An 18,098-nucleotide genomic window follows, 5' to 3' on the forward strand; every position below is an offset into this window, starting at 1 on the left:
GTGTCTAGGCTGCAAGGAAGGAATTTCTTGGTATGGAATGAGTGACAGCTGTCAAACTGGAGGTATTGCAGGTGTTCGGTAGGTTTGAGATGGACAGTGATACTGATGCAGCCATCTTTGAGGTGGAGCTCAACATCAAGGACGATGGTTTGCTGGGCTGAGTAGGACCAGGTGAAATGAATGGAGGAGAAGGTTTCGAGGTTCTGGAGGAATGTGGATTGGGCATCCTCACCCTCAATGCCAATCATGAAGATGTCTTCGATGAATCTGTTCTCAGGGAGGGTTTTGGAATTCTGGGTGTTTGGGAAGGATTACAGTAAATGACCCATGAACAGGTTGGCATAGGATGGTGCCATAAAGGTGCCCATAACTCTACCCCATAATTGCTGGTAGGTCACACCTTCAAAGGAGAAGTAATTGTGGGTGAGGATATAGCTAGTCATGGTGACTAGAAAGGAAGTTGTGGGTTTGGAATCTGTCGGGCATTTGGGAAAGGTAGTATTCAACAGCAGTAAGGCCATTGGCATTAGAGATGTTAGTATAAAGGGATGTGGCATCAATAGTGACAAGCAGGGCACCAAGTCATAAGGGAACAGAAAGTCGGTGGAGGAGGGTAGGTTGCGGGTAACAGGCTGAAGGTGTTGGTCAACAAAAGTGGAGAGCATAGTAACTGGCCACAGTGGGGCATCCTGGGTGGTTGGGTTTATGGACTTTAGAAAGCATGTAGAAGATAAGAGTGTTGGGAGTGGTAGGCGTGAGGAGAGAGATGGACTCTGGAGAGAGGCTGTTACATTCCAACCTGATTTTCCATTGTTTCATTTTGCCTGAACTTTTCATCCACCCCATAAACCGGTGCTGTTTTCCTTTGTTACTATTTTCTAACACATTACTATACTCAGTGTCCCTGCTTCTTTCTCTCCTTTCTTGCGTTTCTCTTGTTGCCTTAAAAACTGCACTGCACACTGTATTTACAAGCCACACTGTATCAACCGGCCGTGCACAACAGCCACCTACAAGACCACGCTGATTGTTGGTGCAGCATCTCATGTCTCACATTACTCCTGCCAATATCATTAATCCTATACCTTCAGCCTTATCATTCTTCCTGCGTCACTCTCACATATTTTCACATTTTATTTCCCGTACCTTTGCTGTGTGACCTGAACCTGTATCTCAGCCTACCAAACTGTCCCCACCCATCCAACCTCTCCTTCTCTTCTTTATTCCAGTTCACACATATTAACTTCACCTAATTTAGTCACATTTGCCATCCTCCTCCTTCACATTTATCCACTCACAGAGCTGCAACACACATCGCTATCCTTTAATTTATTTTTTTCTTTGATCTCATTGTGTCTTCATGCCAATTGCATTTGGTTTCTGAATTTCACCATTTACCTAGCCCCTCAGATTTCATCTTGTTTCCCCTTACTTCATCTCTTTCATCCTTTTCATGACTTTTTCCACATGTTTGGCTGTATTTTTGCGAATTTTTTTGGCCGTAATTCTACGTTATTTATGTATTTTTATAGTTTTTTTATCCACCACCATGGATCCTTGTTCCTTCCGTCTTGTCAATACAGAAAATTTTCCTTATATCTAGGCAGAAACCAGTCCCATATACTGCTTCTGTGCTGTTGCTTAGCTCATGGAATCCCCGCAAATGGCTTTAGCGTCATATTACCCATCTCTGGCTGCCACCCTTCCTGCCACAATGGCCTCCATTCGTTCAAATTCCGCCAATCCCTCACCAACACTGTCCTGCAGAACCACATCACTCGGTCCCAAACCACCTTGCAATACGTTCTTTCCATCCGCAAAATTCTCCTGCTATGCAATACCAAATTCCTGGATTCCATAACACACATTTAAATCCTTTCCCTCCAGAAACTAGAGTAACATGCACATTGCCACCTGAAAAAACTCTCCAGCCTGTTCACTTCTTCTCATGCCTTAGGCTACCACTATCCATCAACTCTCCAACAACCTCCAAACCTCCCCCATGTCCCCCCCATAGCTGACAAACCCTGTCTCACAGACCTCCTAACAAAGACTCCTTTCGGCCATCACACAGAATCCAGAATTTAAACAGACCCAAAACACAATCATAAACCTTTTCTCCAAAAGCCTTAGCCCCACAGAAGTATCAGCCCTTCCCATAGACCTCACCTTATGCCCCACACCCAAATTCAGTCATCCAGGATGACTTCTCCCTGTCCCTACAATGGAAACACTTTTTCACCACCAACCCGACCAATCACACTCAACCAAGACCAATGTTGAACCCTGCCTCAATCAGTTCACTCCTCTATCCAAGCGCGATGTTGGGGGCAAGGAGGCATTGAGAGGCACTCCGCTTGTCATATGCCTCCTTGACACTCACTACGGAACTGCTGCTGCTTTTTCTTTGGTGGTTGCTTGGATTGCTTTATCCTTACTTGCTTTGTCTGAGCATGTACACATGCAAGTACTCGTGCTGCTGGGGGATGGTTGGACACTGGACGACGTCTGCATCAAAACGTTGACCTTAGGAACTGGTTTCTACACAATGGTAGCAGAAGAAGTGGTGAAATGGGAGGTTTCGTCATCTTATCAACCTTTTTTTGGCTTCTGCCAGAGCAGTTAACACAGTCTGCTGGAAATGGACGGTCAATCACAGCTTCATGGGCTGCCTTCCCTCATTTTCCACACATCACTTCACTCCTGTAACTCAGCACTGTGTGACCAAAACTCTGTATTTGTGGCACCATAGCAGGTTAGGTACACACGGCCTAACCCGAAGTCAGACTAATCCTGCCATGATGTGGTCAGGCAGCGTTGGAGAATTGAAGGTCACAATGAAGGTGGTAGTCTTCTCAATTTCTCCTTTATTCCTACACATCCTTTGCTCTATGTTTACTATCCCCTGTAATGTCCACTCCTGTTTAAGTTCTGGTATGTCGATGTCCATAATGTCACGGCATATGAACACACCCTTGCTAGAGTTAAGGGTGTTATGCAGTTCAACAATTACATCACATTCACAAGATTTTTCAGACTTCCTAAATAGTTCCACCTGCTTTGCCCTGTTAGACTCAATCAGTAGGGAACCGTTCCTCAGCCACTTTATAGATTTCAGGCTTCCAGTAATCCAGCCAAGCCTTTATAGACATAGAAGGGGGACACTTTTTCAAACGTCAACCTCCTTTGACTTAATCACCAAAAACACATTTTTATTTATGACTCGTTGAGCCCTGTTACTATAATTCAACTGGCTCCAGTTATCGGGAGGGCTAGCCTCCTGCATTCATTTGGAGGACTGTGTATGGATACTCCCAGGTACACCCGACTAGGAGGAGAATAGAAGATTGCAAGGGTTCCATCTTGGTCCTACGATCGGCTAGGGAAATATGGATCCACTCAGATAGAGCCCTGCTTGCCTCAGTTAGCCTTGTACAACTGAGGTGCAGCAGGTTTCCCAGAGTTTGCCCACTAACAACTGTTCCACCTCAACAGCCATGCATCTCATCAGCACACAGCACACCTTGAGGTTGAGGCTTTTTTATGGAGGTTTATTCCATCCCCACAATCCAGGTGGTCAAACCAAGATACCCAGTCTCTGAGACACACAACTTTCCACCTCCGCCCCACACACTGGTCACTGAAGCATGCCCAGAGCTTATGGTGACAGAGGACTGGTAGCGCTTATCAGTCCCTAGCTCAGGAACCCTGGGGGTCACCAAATGAATGCTGAGCCCCTGAGGGCAATGGCTAGAATTATTGATTTGTTGTGCTACATAATTATATCTTGTTATTTTCAATGAGTATTACACTCTCATCCTAATAGAAAGCAGACAATTGGCAACAAGCAAGCATAATACTGAATCTCTGGGCAATGGCAAGAATCAATAGCTAACACAGTAATAACAATTTTCCCTTAAAGTAGAGACAAATTATAAGAGACTATAAATACACTGATGTACCGCAGCCAATACCTCACAGTACATGCAAGTATAGTTATGATTTCACATCTCAATTAAAATGAAGTGGTCCAAAGTTTAAGTTTCCTGTGAGTAAAGGACATTAAGTTATTGATTTAAATGAAATTACAAGTGACTCACTTGCCTCTAAAACCTTGTTAACCAAGTCACAAACTACAATAACTTGAAAAGTGTGTCAAAACAAGAACAAGCCCAGAGAAAGGATACGAAAACACAAAAATTAAGTGCTAAACAACTGCATTATCAAATAGCCACAGATGAAAGGTGACAGCAATTATATCAAATATCACCAAAACAATTGGTATAATTACATCTGATGCTCCTCTGAAGGAAATGCTGAATGACTGATAGAGATCATTAACACCTGACAGCAAATATGTGTTAATTGGTGGTGCAAACAATGTACACAGAAATGGAAGAAAATCTATGTAAACACATTCTGAGGGGTTAGGCGAAGGTCCAGGCAGTGGGTGTGGGGGCACATTGCAACAGATGGTTGGCTGATTTGGTATGGGGACCAAACAGCACAGCCATCGGTCCCATAGGATTCGGACAGGATGGGGAAGAAAATCGGCCATGCTCTTTTATAGGAACCATCCCGGCATTTGCTTGAAGCAATTTAGGGAACTCACAAAAACCTAAATCTTCCCCAATGCGAGTCCACTGTGCTGACCACTGCGCCACCTTGCTTGGTTGTACAAGGGTGAGTCAAATGAAAATCTTAAATTTGTAATAACAAAACGAAATTTTGCGCAGTTATCCTGTAAGTTGGTAAGCGTGCTACAAACAGCATGCAGAATGGCCTGTAGGTGGCATCATAGTGGAGATGCACACATACTGCCACAGTATCAGTATAAAGATGGCCACCCCACTTGCGACTTGCACCAGAGAAGAACAGCATTCTGTTATTTGGTTTTTACGTAGTGAAGGTGTGAAACCCTTGAAATTCATCGATGAATGAAGGTTCAGTACGGTGATGCAGGTTTGTCACAGCAACAAGTCTACGAATGGAGTAGGAAGTTCACAAATGGTGTGACTTCAGTGGAAGATGCTCCTCGTCCAGGTCAGGCACAACGAGTTGTGATTCCACAGAACATTGCAGCAGTTGAAGCCATAGTGAAGGAAAACCGCCGAGTGACACTGAATGACACTGCAGCATGTTTACAGGTTAGTCATGGGTCAGCACACCACACTGTGCATGATGTGCTCCAGTTTCACAAAGGGTCTACAAGATGGGTGCCATGGCAGCTGACTCCTGAAATGAGAGAATGACACGTTGATGCTTGTGAAGAACTTCTTCGGCACTTAGAACGAGAAGTTGATGGTTTCCTTGCAAGAATCGTTACTGGGGACGAAACCTGGGTTCACTTCAAACAACTGGAAATGAAGAGAGCGAGCAAGGAATGGCGCCATTCCTCATCACCAAAACCAAAGAAGTTTTGAACAGAACCATCAGCAGGGAAGGTTATGCTGACACACTTTTGGGACGAAAAAGGCGTCATTCTGGAGCATTACACACCTAGACGGACCACTGTCACCAGTGCATCATACACAGATCTCCTAGAAAATCATCTGCGGCCTGCAATCAAATCAAAGCGATGCGGATTGCTGTCAGCAGATGTCCTTTTGCAACATGACAATGCAAGGCCCCACACTGCCCGTACAACAGTTGCAACAATCACATACCTACATTTTGAGTGTCTTCCTCATCCACCATACTCACCAGACCTTGCCCCAACTGACTTCCATATGTCTGGACCACTCAAAGACGCAATGGGAGGAAAGAAGTTTCGTTCTGATGAAGAGGTATGCCACACGGTGCATGAGCGGTTGCGCGGACTACCAAAAGAATTTTTTTCTAAAGGAATTTATGCACTTTGTAAGTGCTGGAGGACTTGCATTGAGCATGGGGGAGATTATGTTGAAAAGTGATACAGCTTTGTACCACTTCCACACAATAAATAATATTTAAAAAAATATTTAAGGTTCTCATTTGACTCACCTTCGTATGTTTGCATCAACTGCCTCAGTTCACATGTTAACAGTCTACAAGGACAGTGATTTATTGTTATTTGTGTTAAAGATGTTAACATTGTTAAACTGCTCAGATATGACAATGGTGAGTGTACATGTCAGAGGACTTCTGAAGTTTGACTTGTGCTGGAGCAGAGTCTGTTGCAGTATATCACATAAGGGCCTTAAGGCCGAACATAAATAGTGAAAATAAACAGTTTCTATGGCCAATGACAAATATGACGTCTTTTAAAAAGAATCTGATAACTTGGATAAGTAGGAGATTGACTGCATAAGTGAGAATGAGTCAATACCTTCAAACCGAAGAGGTAAGACTCCTGTTTCAGCAAGGAGGCTGTCTATGTGGCTAGTACAGCATGGGCCACTGGCCAGTCTAACTCCATTATGATGCACTAGGTCCAATAAACAAAGGTGAAGGTGCCACTATACAATAAATCCGGTAGCTCTAGTTCATTGGGAACAAGACTAGGTTACAATAAATATGGACCTGAGTAGCACAATCCACACCCTAACAGGGGTGGGCAAGGAAGTACAGAGTGTTAACCTTTTGCAAGCTGCTAATCTTTAGCTGACACATAAAAGGCAGCCACATCAGCTTGTTGTCAAAGAGGAGTCCCACAAATCAGGACTGAGGAATAACATTCAAGGGATGCATGCCCAAACCCAAGCAGAGATTTGGGATTGAATGGACCGTGGTATGACATCATAAATGAATTACTCATATTTTCACAGGATAGAATGGGAAGTTATGGAAAAGGGTTTATATGGAGGACCCTCAGATGGTGCTTTGGAGCTTGTGTTCAGCCAAGGCTACAGGTCGGGAGCTATAACAAATGCAACAGTCATTGGACATACAGCGTGAGGGTGTCTGATCTGATCGATGTCACTACCCCACTGATGACAATGAAGCCATTTGGGAGACCACTCTCTTGGACCCATGGGGAGTTGAGTGATATGCCACCTCTAGAGCAAACCAACTGTCAGAATAAAAAAAGTGATGGAAAAACTGTTAGCAAGCCTGAAAATCCCAAGTCATGGAGGATAAGCAAAATGTGATGGCATGTGTTATATGCTTTATGTAGGTAAAAGAGGACTGCACTGAGATCGTGCTTAGAAAAAGTCTGGGGGATGGCTATTTCCAACCTAAACAGATGGTCCCATGATTCGAGAAAGTAGCATAATCATTGGGCTACCATCCTTTAAAGCAGTTTGCAGGGCATGTTTGCAGGGCTAACTGGTCAGTATCAGCCAAGACACATGGGTTTTGCCTGGTTTAAGCACTGCAACAATGACAATGCCTTACCAGCGGAAAGGGAAAACCTTAAAATATGGTTGAAGATCCTGAATAGATGAATCTTTTGATTAACATTCAGAGGTTGGATCATCTAATTATGAATCAATACAGGACCTGAACAAGCATCATGTAAGGAAGCTGAAAGTTCATTTTGTAATTCAGTGTGATGGGGGTAAAGGACAAATTGTCTTATTAGTTATATAGGTAGCTATGTCATCTAACCTCTAAGAAATAAATAATCTGAACTTGAGGCTGCAATGAATGGTATCAATATTTATTGCATATGTATTGTGGAGTTCTGGTAGGAGTTTGAAATAAGTGACATTAACATTCATAACTTGGAGAAGTCAGTATTGTATTAAGAATATAAAAAATGAGAATGTGTATACCTCTACCAAATCATGTATAAGATATAAAACAAGGCAAGAAGCAAATCCCTTGAGTGTGGAAAAAATATTCTGAAGTAGCAGCTGTGCAGTTCTATGAAATACAAGGAAAAGTTATAGTCATCCCAATATTTACACCACCTACTGAGAATACAGGAATATTCATTGATCAATTAGAAACACTGTTGAATGTTCTGCCTCCTGAAAGAGCCACTGTAACTGTCTTTGGAGACCTCAATATAAATCTTGTGAATGAAAGTTTGCTGAAAGATCTGTTCTTGACCTTCTATGTAATTAAACTTATTTCACCACAAATATGAAACTCCAAGAATAACAAATAATAAGCAAATTCTCGGGGTTAACATCTTTTCAAGTGCTTTTAACATGTAAACAAACACTTTCTACAGATAAATGTGTACCCTTTATCAACAGCCTAAGTAATAAGTTCTGGGCAGGAGTACTGTCACAGCTAAGCCAATGCTTAATACACCTTTTCTTCACACTCAATGGAAAATTTCAGGTTGTGCATACCAAGAATCATATCCCACAGTAGAATGAATCCCACTTGCTGGATCACAACTGGCATCAAAAATTCTTCAATGACTGAAAGGACAAAGTTATAAAATGAAAGCACCCACAGTTTATAACACCATCTTATGAATTATATGATGGGAGGCAATATCAAAATTTGATTAGTTGGGCAAAAATTATGAGAAATGTTAGCTTAATAACACAATCTGGTAACAAATAAGAAGCCGTATGGGAAAGTATGAAATAGGGAAGAGAGGTAAAGATCCGGAAATAATTCTCACACACACAGAAAAAATATTAACGTGAAAATAGAAGACTTTTAAATTATGCAGCTAACACATGAAACTCATATTAAGGAAAAAACTGGAATGTTCAAAAGCTGCTTGTAGTATGAGGGTCACTGCAACAAATGAATATGGCTCAAGTGTGTGGGACCTGTACCAGATAGGACTAACAGGGGATATTGAATGTATACAGAGAAGGGCAGCACAAATGGTCACAGGTTTGTTTAATCTGTTAGAGTGTGTCACAGAGATAGGCCTACTGAAAGAACTGAAATGACAGACTCTTGAAGACAGATGTAAACTATCCTGAGAAAGTCTATTAACAAAGTTTTCAAGAACCGGCTTTAAATGATTACTCTACGAGATACTACAATCCCCCACATATAGCTCACACAGGGATCATGAGGATGAGATTAGAATAATTACTGCATGCACAGAGGCAGTCAAACAATAATTCCTCCCAACCTCCATACGTGAATGGAACAGGAAGAAACCCTAATAAGTGGTACAATGGGACATATCCTCTGCCATGAACCTCACAGTGGTTTGCAGAGTATAGATGTGGATGTAGATGAACATGGAATGTTAATGTCATGCTGATCTGTTAAAATCAAGATTGCTTCACCTGTAAGACGTTAGGCGAACATTGTCAGTTTGTCATATATTGGAGGAGTGGTTTCCTGGAAGGCTGAAAAATCCCACCAATGAAGCCATCGTTCAAAAAATGGTAATGAATACAAGATGGTAATTTAACAACCCATAACACTACAACCAGCATCATCTAAAATAATAAAGAAACAATAATAATGTGCCACACGGGGAGGGGGAGTCAAAATCTAGTCTAGCAGAAGTCAATTTACTTATTTCTAAAGTAATTCATACTGTTAACAATGGCAACCTTCTAGGAAAAAAAAAAAAAAAAATTGGAAGTGCCTGGTATCCAAGGAACTGGCAAATTTAGTTTGAACCATTTCAACAAAATAGAAGCTAGATTTTAGAACTTAAGTCAACTCATTTCAGTCACAAAATCAGTTTATTATCAGAAACAAAGAAAGTCAAAATAAGAGGACACAAGGAAGTGTTCTCATATACACAAACGAGGTACAAACCACTGACAATGGAGGCAAAGTAAAGTTATTTGCAAATGACACTACTGTGTTGGTATGTACTCTAAAGGAGCAAGTCCTCAAGTATGTCCACCCTTTGGTTGATGCTAAAAGACTGAGCTACTAAATTTGAATAAAACAAATTACATGTAATTTGGGAAATTATATACAAATGATAAGATAAATATAGTGTTAGGTGACAAAGCCTTCGAATAGAACCTACAAAACTACTAGGGATTCATGTTGGTAGAAACCTAAATTATAAAGACGCTGCAATGAAACCTATTTAGACATTCAGTTCAGACTGTTTTGCTGTAAGAATTATCTCAAACATTTACACTGTGGAAATTGCAAGGATGGCATACTCTGACAATTTCCAGTCCCTTGCCACATGTAGAATAACATTTTGATGTGCCACCACCTGCCACTTAAAAAAAATATTTTGTATTAAAACACAGTGTTATCCAAATAATAATCCATTGGCATCCACAGACACATTGGAACCATTATTCAAAAACAAGAACACTAATGATATCCTAAAATACACACAGGTATCAGGATGAACACACAATTTTCAAACAAATTATGACTCTTGGCTACGAAGTCTTTCGCAACGTATTTCTTGAGTAAAAATCTCTCGGTGTACATGCCGCGTCAATTCAGGATAAAACTCCAAGCTTTCGGCCGCTACCTCCATGGTCGTCGTCGGGGCTAAAACTGACTGTCGTGAACTATTTTTATTTTTTTTTACTTTATTGTTATTTTAAAACCTGTACAAATCAGGTAGGCTGGCAGCGGCACACTACGCCGCTCTTTAGCCATAGCGTTTACAAGAGTATAAGAACGGAGAATGATAGTGAACGAAGTGACGGGCAAAAGAGAGAGGTCACAGAGAGACAAAAACACGGAGTCGTTCACACGTGACGATAACAACACTGAAAACACATTGGCACGGCGCACAGAACACTGATGAATCCGACGGCACAAGCGAACGTAGTAGTGGGACGGCGGACACCAAAAAATACTAAACGACGTCACACACACGAGACACAGAAGGCGATGATCTCTGGCGCGCGAATGTTCACTATGCGTGTGCGAGTCCGGGGACCTGCCAAGAGAGGAGGAGGAGGAGGAGGAGGAGGAGAAAGGGGAGTGGGAGAGCGAGAGGGGAGAGCAGAGGTGCCACGGGCAGGGGAGAGAGGGGGGAGGGAGGAAGGGGGAGAGGAAGCCCGGGGGAAGAGGGGGGAGGGAAGGGATGGGGAAAAGGAAAAAGAAGGGAAGAGAAGAGAAGGGAGAAGAGAAGGGAGGGAGGGTGCCGAAAGGAAAGGACACCGGAAGTGGGGGGCGGGGCAGGGTCAAAGTTGATAGGAGGGGTAGATGGAGGGGACGAGGACATCATCAGGGAGAGGGAGCTGGCGGAAGCCACCTTGGGAGAGGGTAAGGAGGGTGGAGAGATGGAGACCGGGCAGGACGTGGGAATACAGGCGCGGCAGCGGGCGGGGATGGGAGAGGATCGGGGATACGAGCGGGTGAGGAGGATCAAGTTTGCGGGAGGTGTACAGGATCCGTATCCTTTCAAGGAAAAGGAGGAGGTGGGGGAAGGGGATGAGATCATACAGGATCCGCGTGGGGGAGGGGAGACGGATGCGATAGGCGAGGCGGAGAGCAGGGCGTTCAAGGATTTGGAGGGATTTATAAAAGGTAGGGGGAGCGGAGATCCATGCTGGATGGGCATAACAAAGGATAGGGCGGATGAGGGATTTATAGGTGTGGAGGATGGTGGAGGGGTCCAGACCCCACGTACGGCCGGAAAGGAGCTTGAGGAGACGGCGTCGGGAACGGGCCTTGGCTTGGATTGTCTGGAGATGGGGAGTCCAGGAGAGGCGACGGTCGAGGGTGACGCCAAGGTACTTAAGGGTGGGAGTGAGGGCGATGGGACGGCCATAGACAGTGAGATAGAAATCAAGGAGGCGGAAGGAAGGGGTGGTTTTGCCTACAATGATCGCCTGGGTTTTGGAAGGATTGACCTTGAGCAACCAATGGTTGCACCAGGTGGTGAACCGGTCAAGATGGGATTGGAGAAGGCGTTGGGAGCGTTGCAGGGTGGGGGCAAGGGCAAGGAAGGCGGTGTCATCGGCAAACTGGAGAAGGTGGACGGGGGGGTGACGGCGGCGGCATGTCCGCCGTGTACAACAGGTACAGAAGGGGGGAGAGGACGGAGCCTTGGGGCACACCGGCGGAGGGGAAAAAGGTGTAGGAATCGGTGTTATGGATGGTGACATAGGAAGGACGGTGGGAGAGAAAGGAACCGATCAGACGGACGTAGTTAATGGGAAGGGCAAAGGTTTGGAGCTTGAAGAGGAGACCGGAATGCCGTACGCGGTCATAAGCGCGTTCGAGGTCAAGAGAGAGGAAGATTGCGGAGCGACGGGAATTGAGCTGTTCGGAAAGGAGATGAGTGAGGTGAAGGAGAAGATCGTCGGAAGAGAAGGACGGCCGAAAGCCACACTGGGTAACGGGAAGGAGGCGGTGCTGGCGGAGATGCTGGTGGATGCGTTGGGTGAGGATAGATTCCAGGACCTTGCTGAAGACCGAGGTAAGGCTGATGGGACGGTAGGAGGAGACGGCGGACGGCGGTTTGCCGGGTTTAAGGAACATGACGATACGGGAGGTTTTCCACAGGTCGGGGTAGTAACCGGTGGACAGGACTACATTGTAGAGCCTGGCCAGGGTGGAGAGAAAAGAGACAGGAGCTTCACGAAGGTGACGGTAGGTGACACGATCATGACCAGGAGCGGTGTTGCGTTTTGTGTGGAGTGTAGCAATGAGATCCTGTGTAGTGATAGGAGTATTGAGGTCCGTGTGGGCAATGTTGTGTCGTGAACTAGTGAGGTTCCCACTTTTATATGCAAAGGACGGCTTCTGATTGGCTGGAATACGTCATAGCAGCAGCGATATGGCGCGTAGCGAAGTGGTGCCCTCTACTTCCATAGATGTAGTTGCTATCCTACGTTGCTTGCAGCGCCATCCCTTGAATCAGGAGGTAAAGTGCGAGAAGTTTTTCTCTGCGATTTTCTTTATCCAGTGCACTCTTCCAAGTGTTGCTAAGTGCATAGCCGTTGTCTCTATTAAAGTTATTATCGCTAAGTCTAATTTCGACTGCTTCCCGGATCACAAGAGTCCCAGTAATTCGATGCGTGGGCTATTACTCTGGTTTCTTCAAATAAAATCTTATGCTTGTTAAGCAGGCTACGTTCAGCCACCGCAGATTTTTCCAAATACCTGTATTTCAGGTGGCGTTGGTGCTTGATGCAGTGGTCGGCAAAGGTTCTTACAGACTGGCCCACGTAATTCTTGCTGCATTCGCAAGGAATAGTATAAATTTCCGGCACTCTTAAGCCAAGACTATCTTTGACTGGTCTCAACATTTCCTTAATTTTCCTAGGTGGTCGGAAAACTGGTTTTATTCCTTGCCTCTTCAGGACTCTGGCTATCTTGCTCGTTGTAGCACCGCAAAAAGGAAGCCGCGCTATGTGTTGGTCCTCTTCTTGTATGTGGCCGGCATTGTGTTTTTATTTTCTTGGACAATACTGATTTAATTTCACCAGCAGAATAACCATTCCTCTTGAAAACAGTCGTCAAATGATTAATCTCGGGACCGAGGTGGTCCTTGTCGGAAACAGTCCTGGCTCTGTGTACTAAAGTATTCAGCATAGCTCTCTTCTGAGATGGATGATGGAAGCTATGGCTATGCAGATATAAGTCTGTATGGGTTGGCTTCCTGTACACAGAATGGCCCAGTCGTCCATCCGGCTTTCGCTCCACCAACACATCTAAAAAAGGTAACTTCCCTTCCTTCTCTACCTCCAACGTAAATTTTATGTTTGGATGTACACCATTCAGATGTTCGACGAACTGCTGCAGCGTGTGTCGCTGCCGTGTGGCCAGATTAAAAAAGTATCGTCGACGTATCTGTAGAAGCATGGTGGGCAGAGGTGAGCACTGCTCAGGGCTCGTTCTTCAAAGTCCTCCATGAAAAAAATTCGCTATTGCTGGTGACAGTGGCGAACCCACGGCTGTTCCATCCGTCATTTCATAATAATTTCCACTGTATAAAAAATAAGTGGTCGTCAAGGTATGCCGGAACAACTTCAAAATTTCTGAGGAGAAATGAGCAGCCAACAGTTGTAATGTGTCATCCACAGGTACTTTGGTGAACAGAGAAACCACCTCGAGGCTGACCATGATATCACTTGGGCCTATCTTCATCTGTTTTATGATATCAACAAACATTTTTGAATTCTTAATATGATGTGGGCAGTGACCAACTATAGGCGCCAAAAATTTAGTTAAGTGCTTTGCAAGCTTGTACGTAGGAGAGCCAATAGCGCTAACAATCGGTCTCAACGGGACGTTCTCCTTATGAACCTTTGGCAAACTATACAGTCTTGGTGGCCTAGGTGCTCTCGGCCGTAAGTTCTTCACCAGTTTGTCGGAGAGGCCAGAGTTTTTTAGTAGCTCCCTTGTCTTCCTGCTGAGCACCGATGTGGGATCCCGTCTGAGAATCCGGTATGGTGGTGGTGGTTAGTGTTTAACGTCCCGTCGACAACGAGGTCATTAGAGACGGGAGAATCCGGTATGTGCTGTCCTCCAGTAATAATCCAACTTTCTTGTGGTAATCTGTAGCATTGAGGATTACCGTGGCGTTCCCCTTGTCAGCAGGTAAAACAACTAGATCTTCATCCTTCTGCATCAATTTCAGTCCTTGTCTCTCCTCTCTGCTGATGTTTGACTTAGGCGGCTTGGATGTCACTAAAATCCGGCTAGTAGCAAGCCTTACATCATCCGCTGCTTCTTGAGGAAGATGACGAACTGCTTGTTCCACTCCACTAATGATCTCAACCACCGGTAACTTACGTGGAGCTGGGACGAAGTTCAATCCTTTACCGAGAGCCAAGATAGTAGCTTCATCAAGTTCCTTGTCAGAGAAGTTGAATGTACACTGTAGGACTGCACAATAGGCTGTCCCAAGAAAAGTACAGCCCTCAGATTACCTTTGACGGTGATAAGGTGTCCAAATCTGTATGATACTGGCACTAAACACAACTGATCAACCTCTTTGTTAAACGGGCCTTCATAACCTCGGCATAGGCATTAGATAAAACTTTTTCTCATTGGTGAAGAGAACCTGATGTTGTTGACCTAGGTTCTGTTCCAGATGTTTTTTGTGCACCACTATACTTTTGAGGGAGAGGATTTGCACTGTTAGACGACTACAGGGCAAACTGAACGTGTGGTTGCATACTGTCTGGGCTGACACATACCTCTCTGTTGCCTTATAGGCAGTGCACAAATCTATCGCATTTCTCTCAGGTTACCTACAAAAAATTATTTATAGTTATCAGTCATTTTCTGTTTGTATTGACAATGTTCGAAACTATGAGACATCTTTCAGGTTTTGTGTCTCATGATAGAGATTGAATGTTTGAATGACATCGCTGCGATATGTGCCAACTTCGCAGCAAATGTTCTGTGCTGACCATCTTTATTGTCACAAAACGGTCTTTTGAAGTATGTTGACAGACTGAACATGACTGGAGACGTGCACTCTACTTAACCCACCGAACTGCACAGAAAATGCAATTTTACTTTTACCCCTACTACAGACTTTTTAGATAAAAAACATGTGAGTACTCTTTTTCTAATAAAAATCGCCTGTTTTTGATAGTAGATGAAATTCATACACTTTTCATTTTCCTAAAATTGAATTTACATGAAATTTCCATGTACATTCGGAAAACATCCATTTTACATTTGCTGTCTACGAATGAACAAATAAATAAATGAAAAATTAAATACAAATCGTCTGTGGAAGCAACTTACGCCGGCACGACGCAAGACATCAACGGATATCACAAATTCCATTTCTTCTGCTCCCTCTGCTAACAAAACGATAGCAGATTTCTTAGCCATTGCCGCTGTTTCACTCGTGAGAAACGCTTTCTGTAAGGCAAATATACAAGCTGTTGAGCGTCGCAGTATCATGAAATTTACACACACAATACAAACGCCGTTGACGGCACTGACCTTTGTCAATGTCGTCTGCTCCTTGCCAACCTTCGAATTACACATGCATGGTTGCGGAATTTTGTTCATTGTGGCAGAAAATCAGTTAAAACTTTTAGTAATTTTGTCTTCTATTGGCTATCTTCAAAACATGGTGGTTTTTATAATATTCACCGCATATGAATTATTGTTACAGATTGTAGCTGCAAATCATTATAAATTTGTCAGCATGATTTCGCTCTTTGTGTTGTTTTTCCGGAAAGATATGAATTGAGTCAAGGTTGTTATTGTTTGCGTGAGATTCTTAAATTAAAGGTTTGGTCTGCAAGTGTTCTCTTGTATACGTTGTATGTCGTTTTAGTTACGGAATAATTAACATACGTGATTGTATAGTTCTGTATTTATTTTTGTTTTATTTCTAGCTTACAGTAAGTAAAGTGACAAAATCAGCTGTTTGATAAGCTTAGCTAGGTTGATGAGACTTTGTTATAATCCTCGCTTATATTTCAGAGTTGCCATATGTTCTTAAGACGTACCTGTTACGATAAAATTAGTTGTTAATAGATTTCGTACACCTCTTCGACTCGACGTCACGTGTGAATGAGAAGGGATCGTGTTTTTCATGGGAAGACAAGGCATAAGAATTGTTATCGGCGTTGTCACTATCGTATGTTCTTACAGTCATTGACAAGACAGGTAGAAAATAGAATTATTGCCAACTGCATTCCATACAGCTTTCGGTATTCTGTTTCAGTGACGTGATTGTGATCAAGAATTAATGTGATTGGAATGCATCCTGGACCGATTCAAGTGCCTGTCTTCGTATATCCAACACCAATCATATTTTATCTTGAAGACCAAGCGACACACAAACAAGTATTAACTTTATACAATCCTTACGAATTTCCAATTAGATTCAGAGGTAAGCAAAGTTAGTGGTCACTACTGTTCCATAAAATGTTCTTTTCTCATAAAAACCTCATAAGATGGGGGAAACACCTGTTTTGTAGAAGATTACGTAAAATTTTACTGCAGTGAATAAACGAAATGTTAAGGACAATTATTTTGAACATTGTTTCATCTAGTTGTTAGATTTTTAATTTAAACATGTTCAAGTAAAGAAACTGGTATATTGATTCTAAAGTTTGTGAGACTGCTTGGTAACATTAATTGTGGTAGAAATGACCTGATTTCTGTGGAGATATAACTGTTGTGCAATTCAACTATTCAAACCATTGCATTGACATGTTGAATATAGTCAGTAGTTTCGGGTACATACTGAGAGTCAACTCTTCAACTTGTGAATGCAACTATAGTATTAACAGAAAGAGACCGCAAAATAAGATTTTTCAGCAGTGATTTTAGTGATCACAATATCTATCAAGACAACTCAATTTTATGCTAGTGTTGGAAAAATACAAGACACACTCCAGTAAAACTGATGTAAATAACATATTTTGCAGCTTCTGTAATGTGTTTCTTCATTATTTTGATGCAGTAACTCAAGTGAGAAAGTGGAGGATTAGTGTGGTTAAAATAATTGTTGAGGAAAGTAAGTCTTATAACAAACATAATGGGAAAAAGCTCCCATAATTCCTTAACCACATCAAATTACACCATTATTTGAAAAGTGTGTTGAAAATTCATCAAATGTTCAATAAGACAATAAGGAAAGTTAAATGGCACATTAATGATAAATGCACACCCACACAGCTACAGTGTTCTGGCAGAATATGTTGTACTGCACCACATTTCTACTGATGTGAGGGATTGATAGAGTGAAATGAGTTAGCTGAAAAAGAAGTTGGGAAGTACGTGGAAAGGTTTGAAGGAAGTGTGACTAACAGCAAGGAGGGAATAGCAACAAGTGCACTTGATAGGAATACGGCTACGATTGATCCCATTCTGGTGCATTTGTGGGACATGCATGTGCTACACACTGATGTGGAGGAGTAGACTGAGAGAGAGGTAGAACAGAGGAAGGTGCAAGTATAGAACAAGTCAAGTTTGAAGCCATGGGGACAAGAGCGGGTGTCGGATGGCGACTATTGGATATTGAGGTCAGAAGGCTTCAATGATTAAAGTATGTGTTATAAGGACAATTGCCATTTATGCAATTCAGAGAAATAGTTATTGAGGGCAAGATCCAGATGGCACATGTCATGAAGCAGCCCTTGAAATCAAGTAGTCATGCTCAGCAGCATTTCAATCACTGTTTGGTCAGTACTGCTCGGTTGATCGTGTGGACTGTCAGTTGGTGGTCATGCCCTTGTTATAGCCTGTCAACACTTCAGACCAGAGCTGAAAAAGGAAATTTTGTAAATTATATTGGGGAAATTGGTGAACGGATACTGCTTTTTAGAGGGATGTTGGGATTGTGAGAAATATGTCTCTTTGAGAAGGTTTTCAGTTTCCAG

At 43.0% G+C, this 18,098-nt stretch overlaps 2 protein-coding genes across 4 annotated transcripts in view; one reads left to right on the top strand and one right to left on the bottom strand.

The window, feature by feature from the left end:
* Nucleotides 1-15,719, bottom strand: part of LOC124714646 (Parkinson disease protein 7 homolog) — a 140,712-nt gene extending 124,993 nt beyond the window's left edge. Inside the window, exon 1 of the mRNA XM_047243039.1 lies at nt 15,499-15,719. Within this exon, the coding sequence (XP_047098995.1) occupies nt 15,499-15,660 (162 nt within the window). The 5' untranslated portion in view covers nt 15,661-15,719. The remainder of the gene's footprint in view (nt 1-15,498) is intronic.
* Nucleotides 15,720-15,937: 218 nt separating this feature from the next.
* The window catches only part of LOC124714663 (motile sperm domain-containing protein 1-like), a 49,428-nt gene continuing 47,267 nt past the window's right edge, over nt 15,938-18,098 (top strand). The window contains exons 1-3 of one of the 3 annotated variants that reach the window (XM_047243040.1): nt 15,985-16,109; nt 16,192-16,348; nt 16,436-16,603. In XM_047243040.1, coding sequence (XP_047098996.1) covers nt 16,471-16,603 — 133 coding nt within the window. In that variant the 5' untranslated portion in view covers nt 15,985-16,109; nt 16,192-16,348; nt 16,436-16,470. Of the gene's footprint in view, nt 16,110-16,148; nt 16,349-16,435; nt 16,604-18,098 lie in introns of those variants that run through there. The other 2 variants (XM_047243042.1, XM_047243041.1) reach the window with 2 other exon arrangements.

The sequence above is a fragment of the Schistocerca piceifrons genome, chromosome 1, assembly GCF_021461385.2.
Source record: "Schistocerca piceifrons isolate TAMUIC-IGC-003096 chromosome 1, iqSchPice1.1, whole genome shotgun sequence".
Lineage (NCBI taxonomy): Eukaryota > Metazoa > Arthropoda > Insecta > Orthoptera > Acrididae > Schistocerca > Schistocerca piceifrons.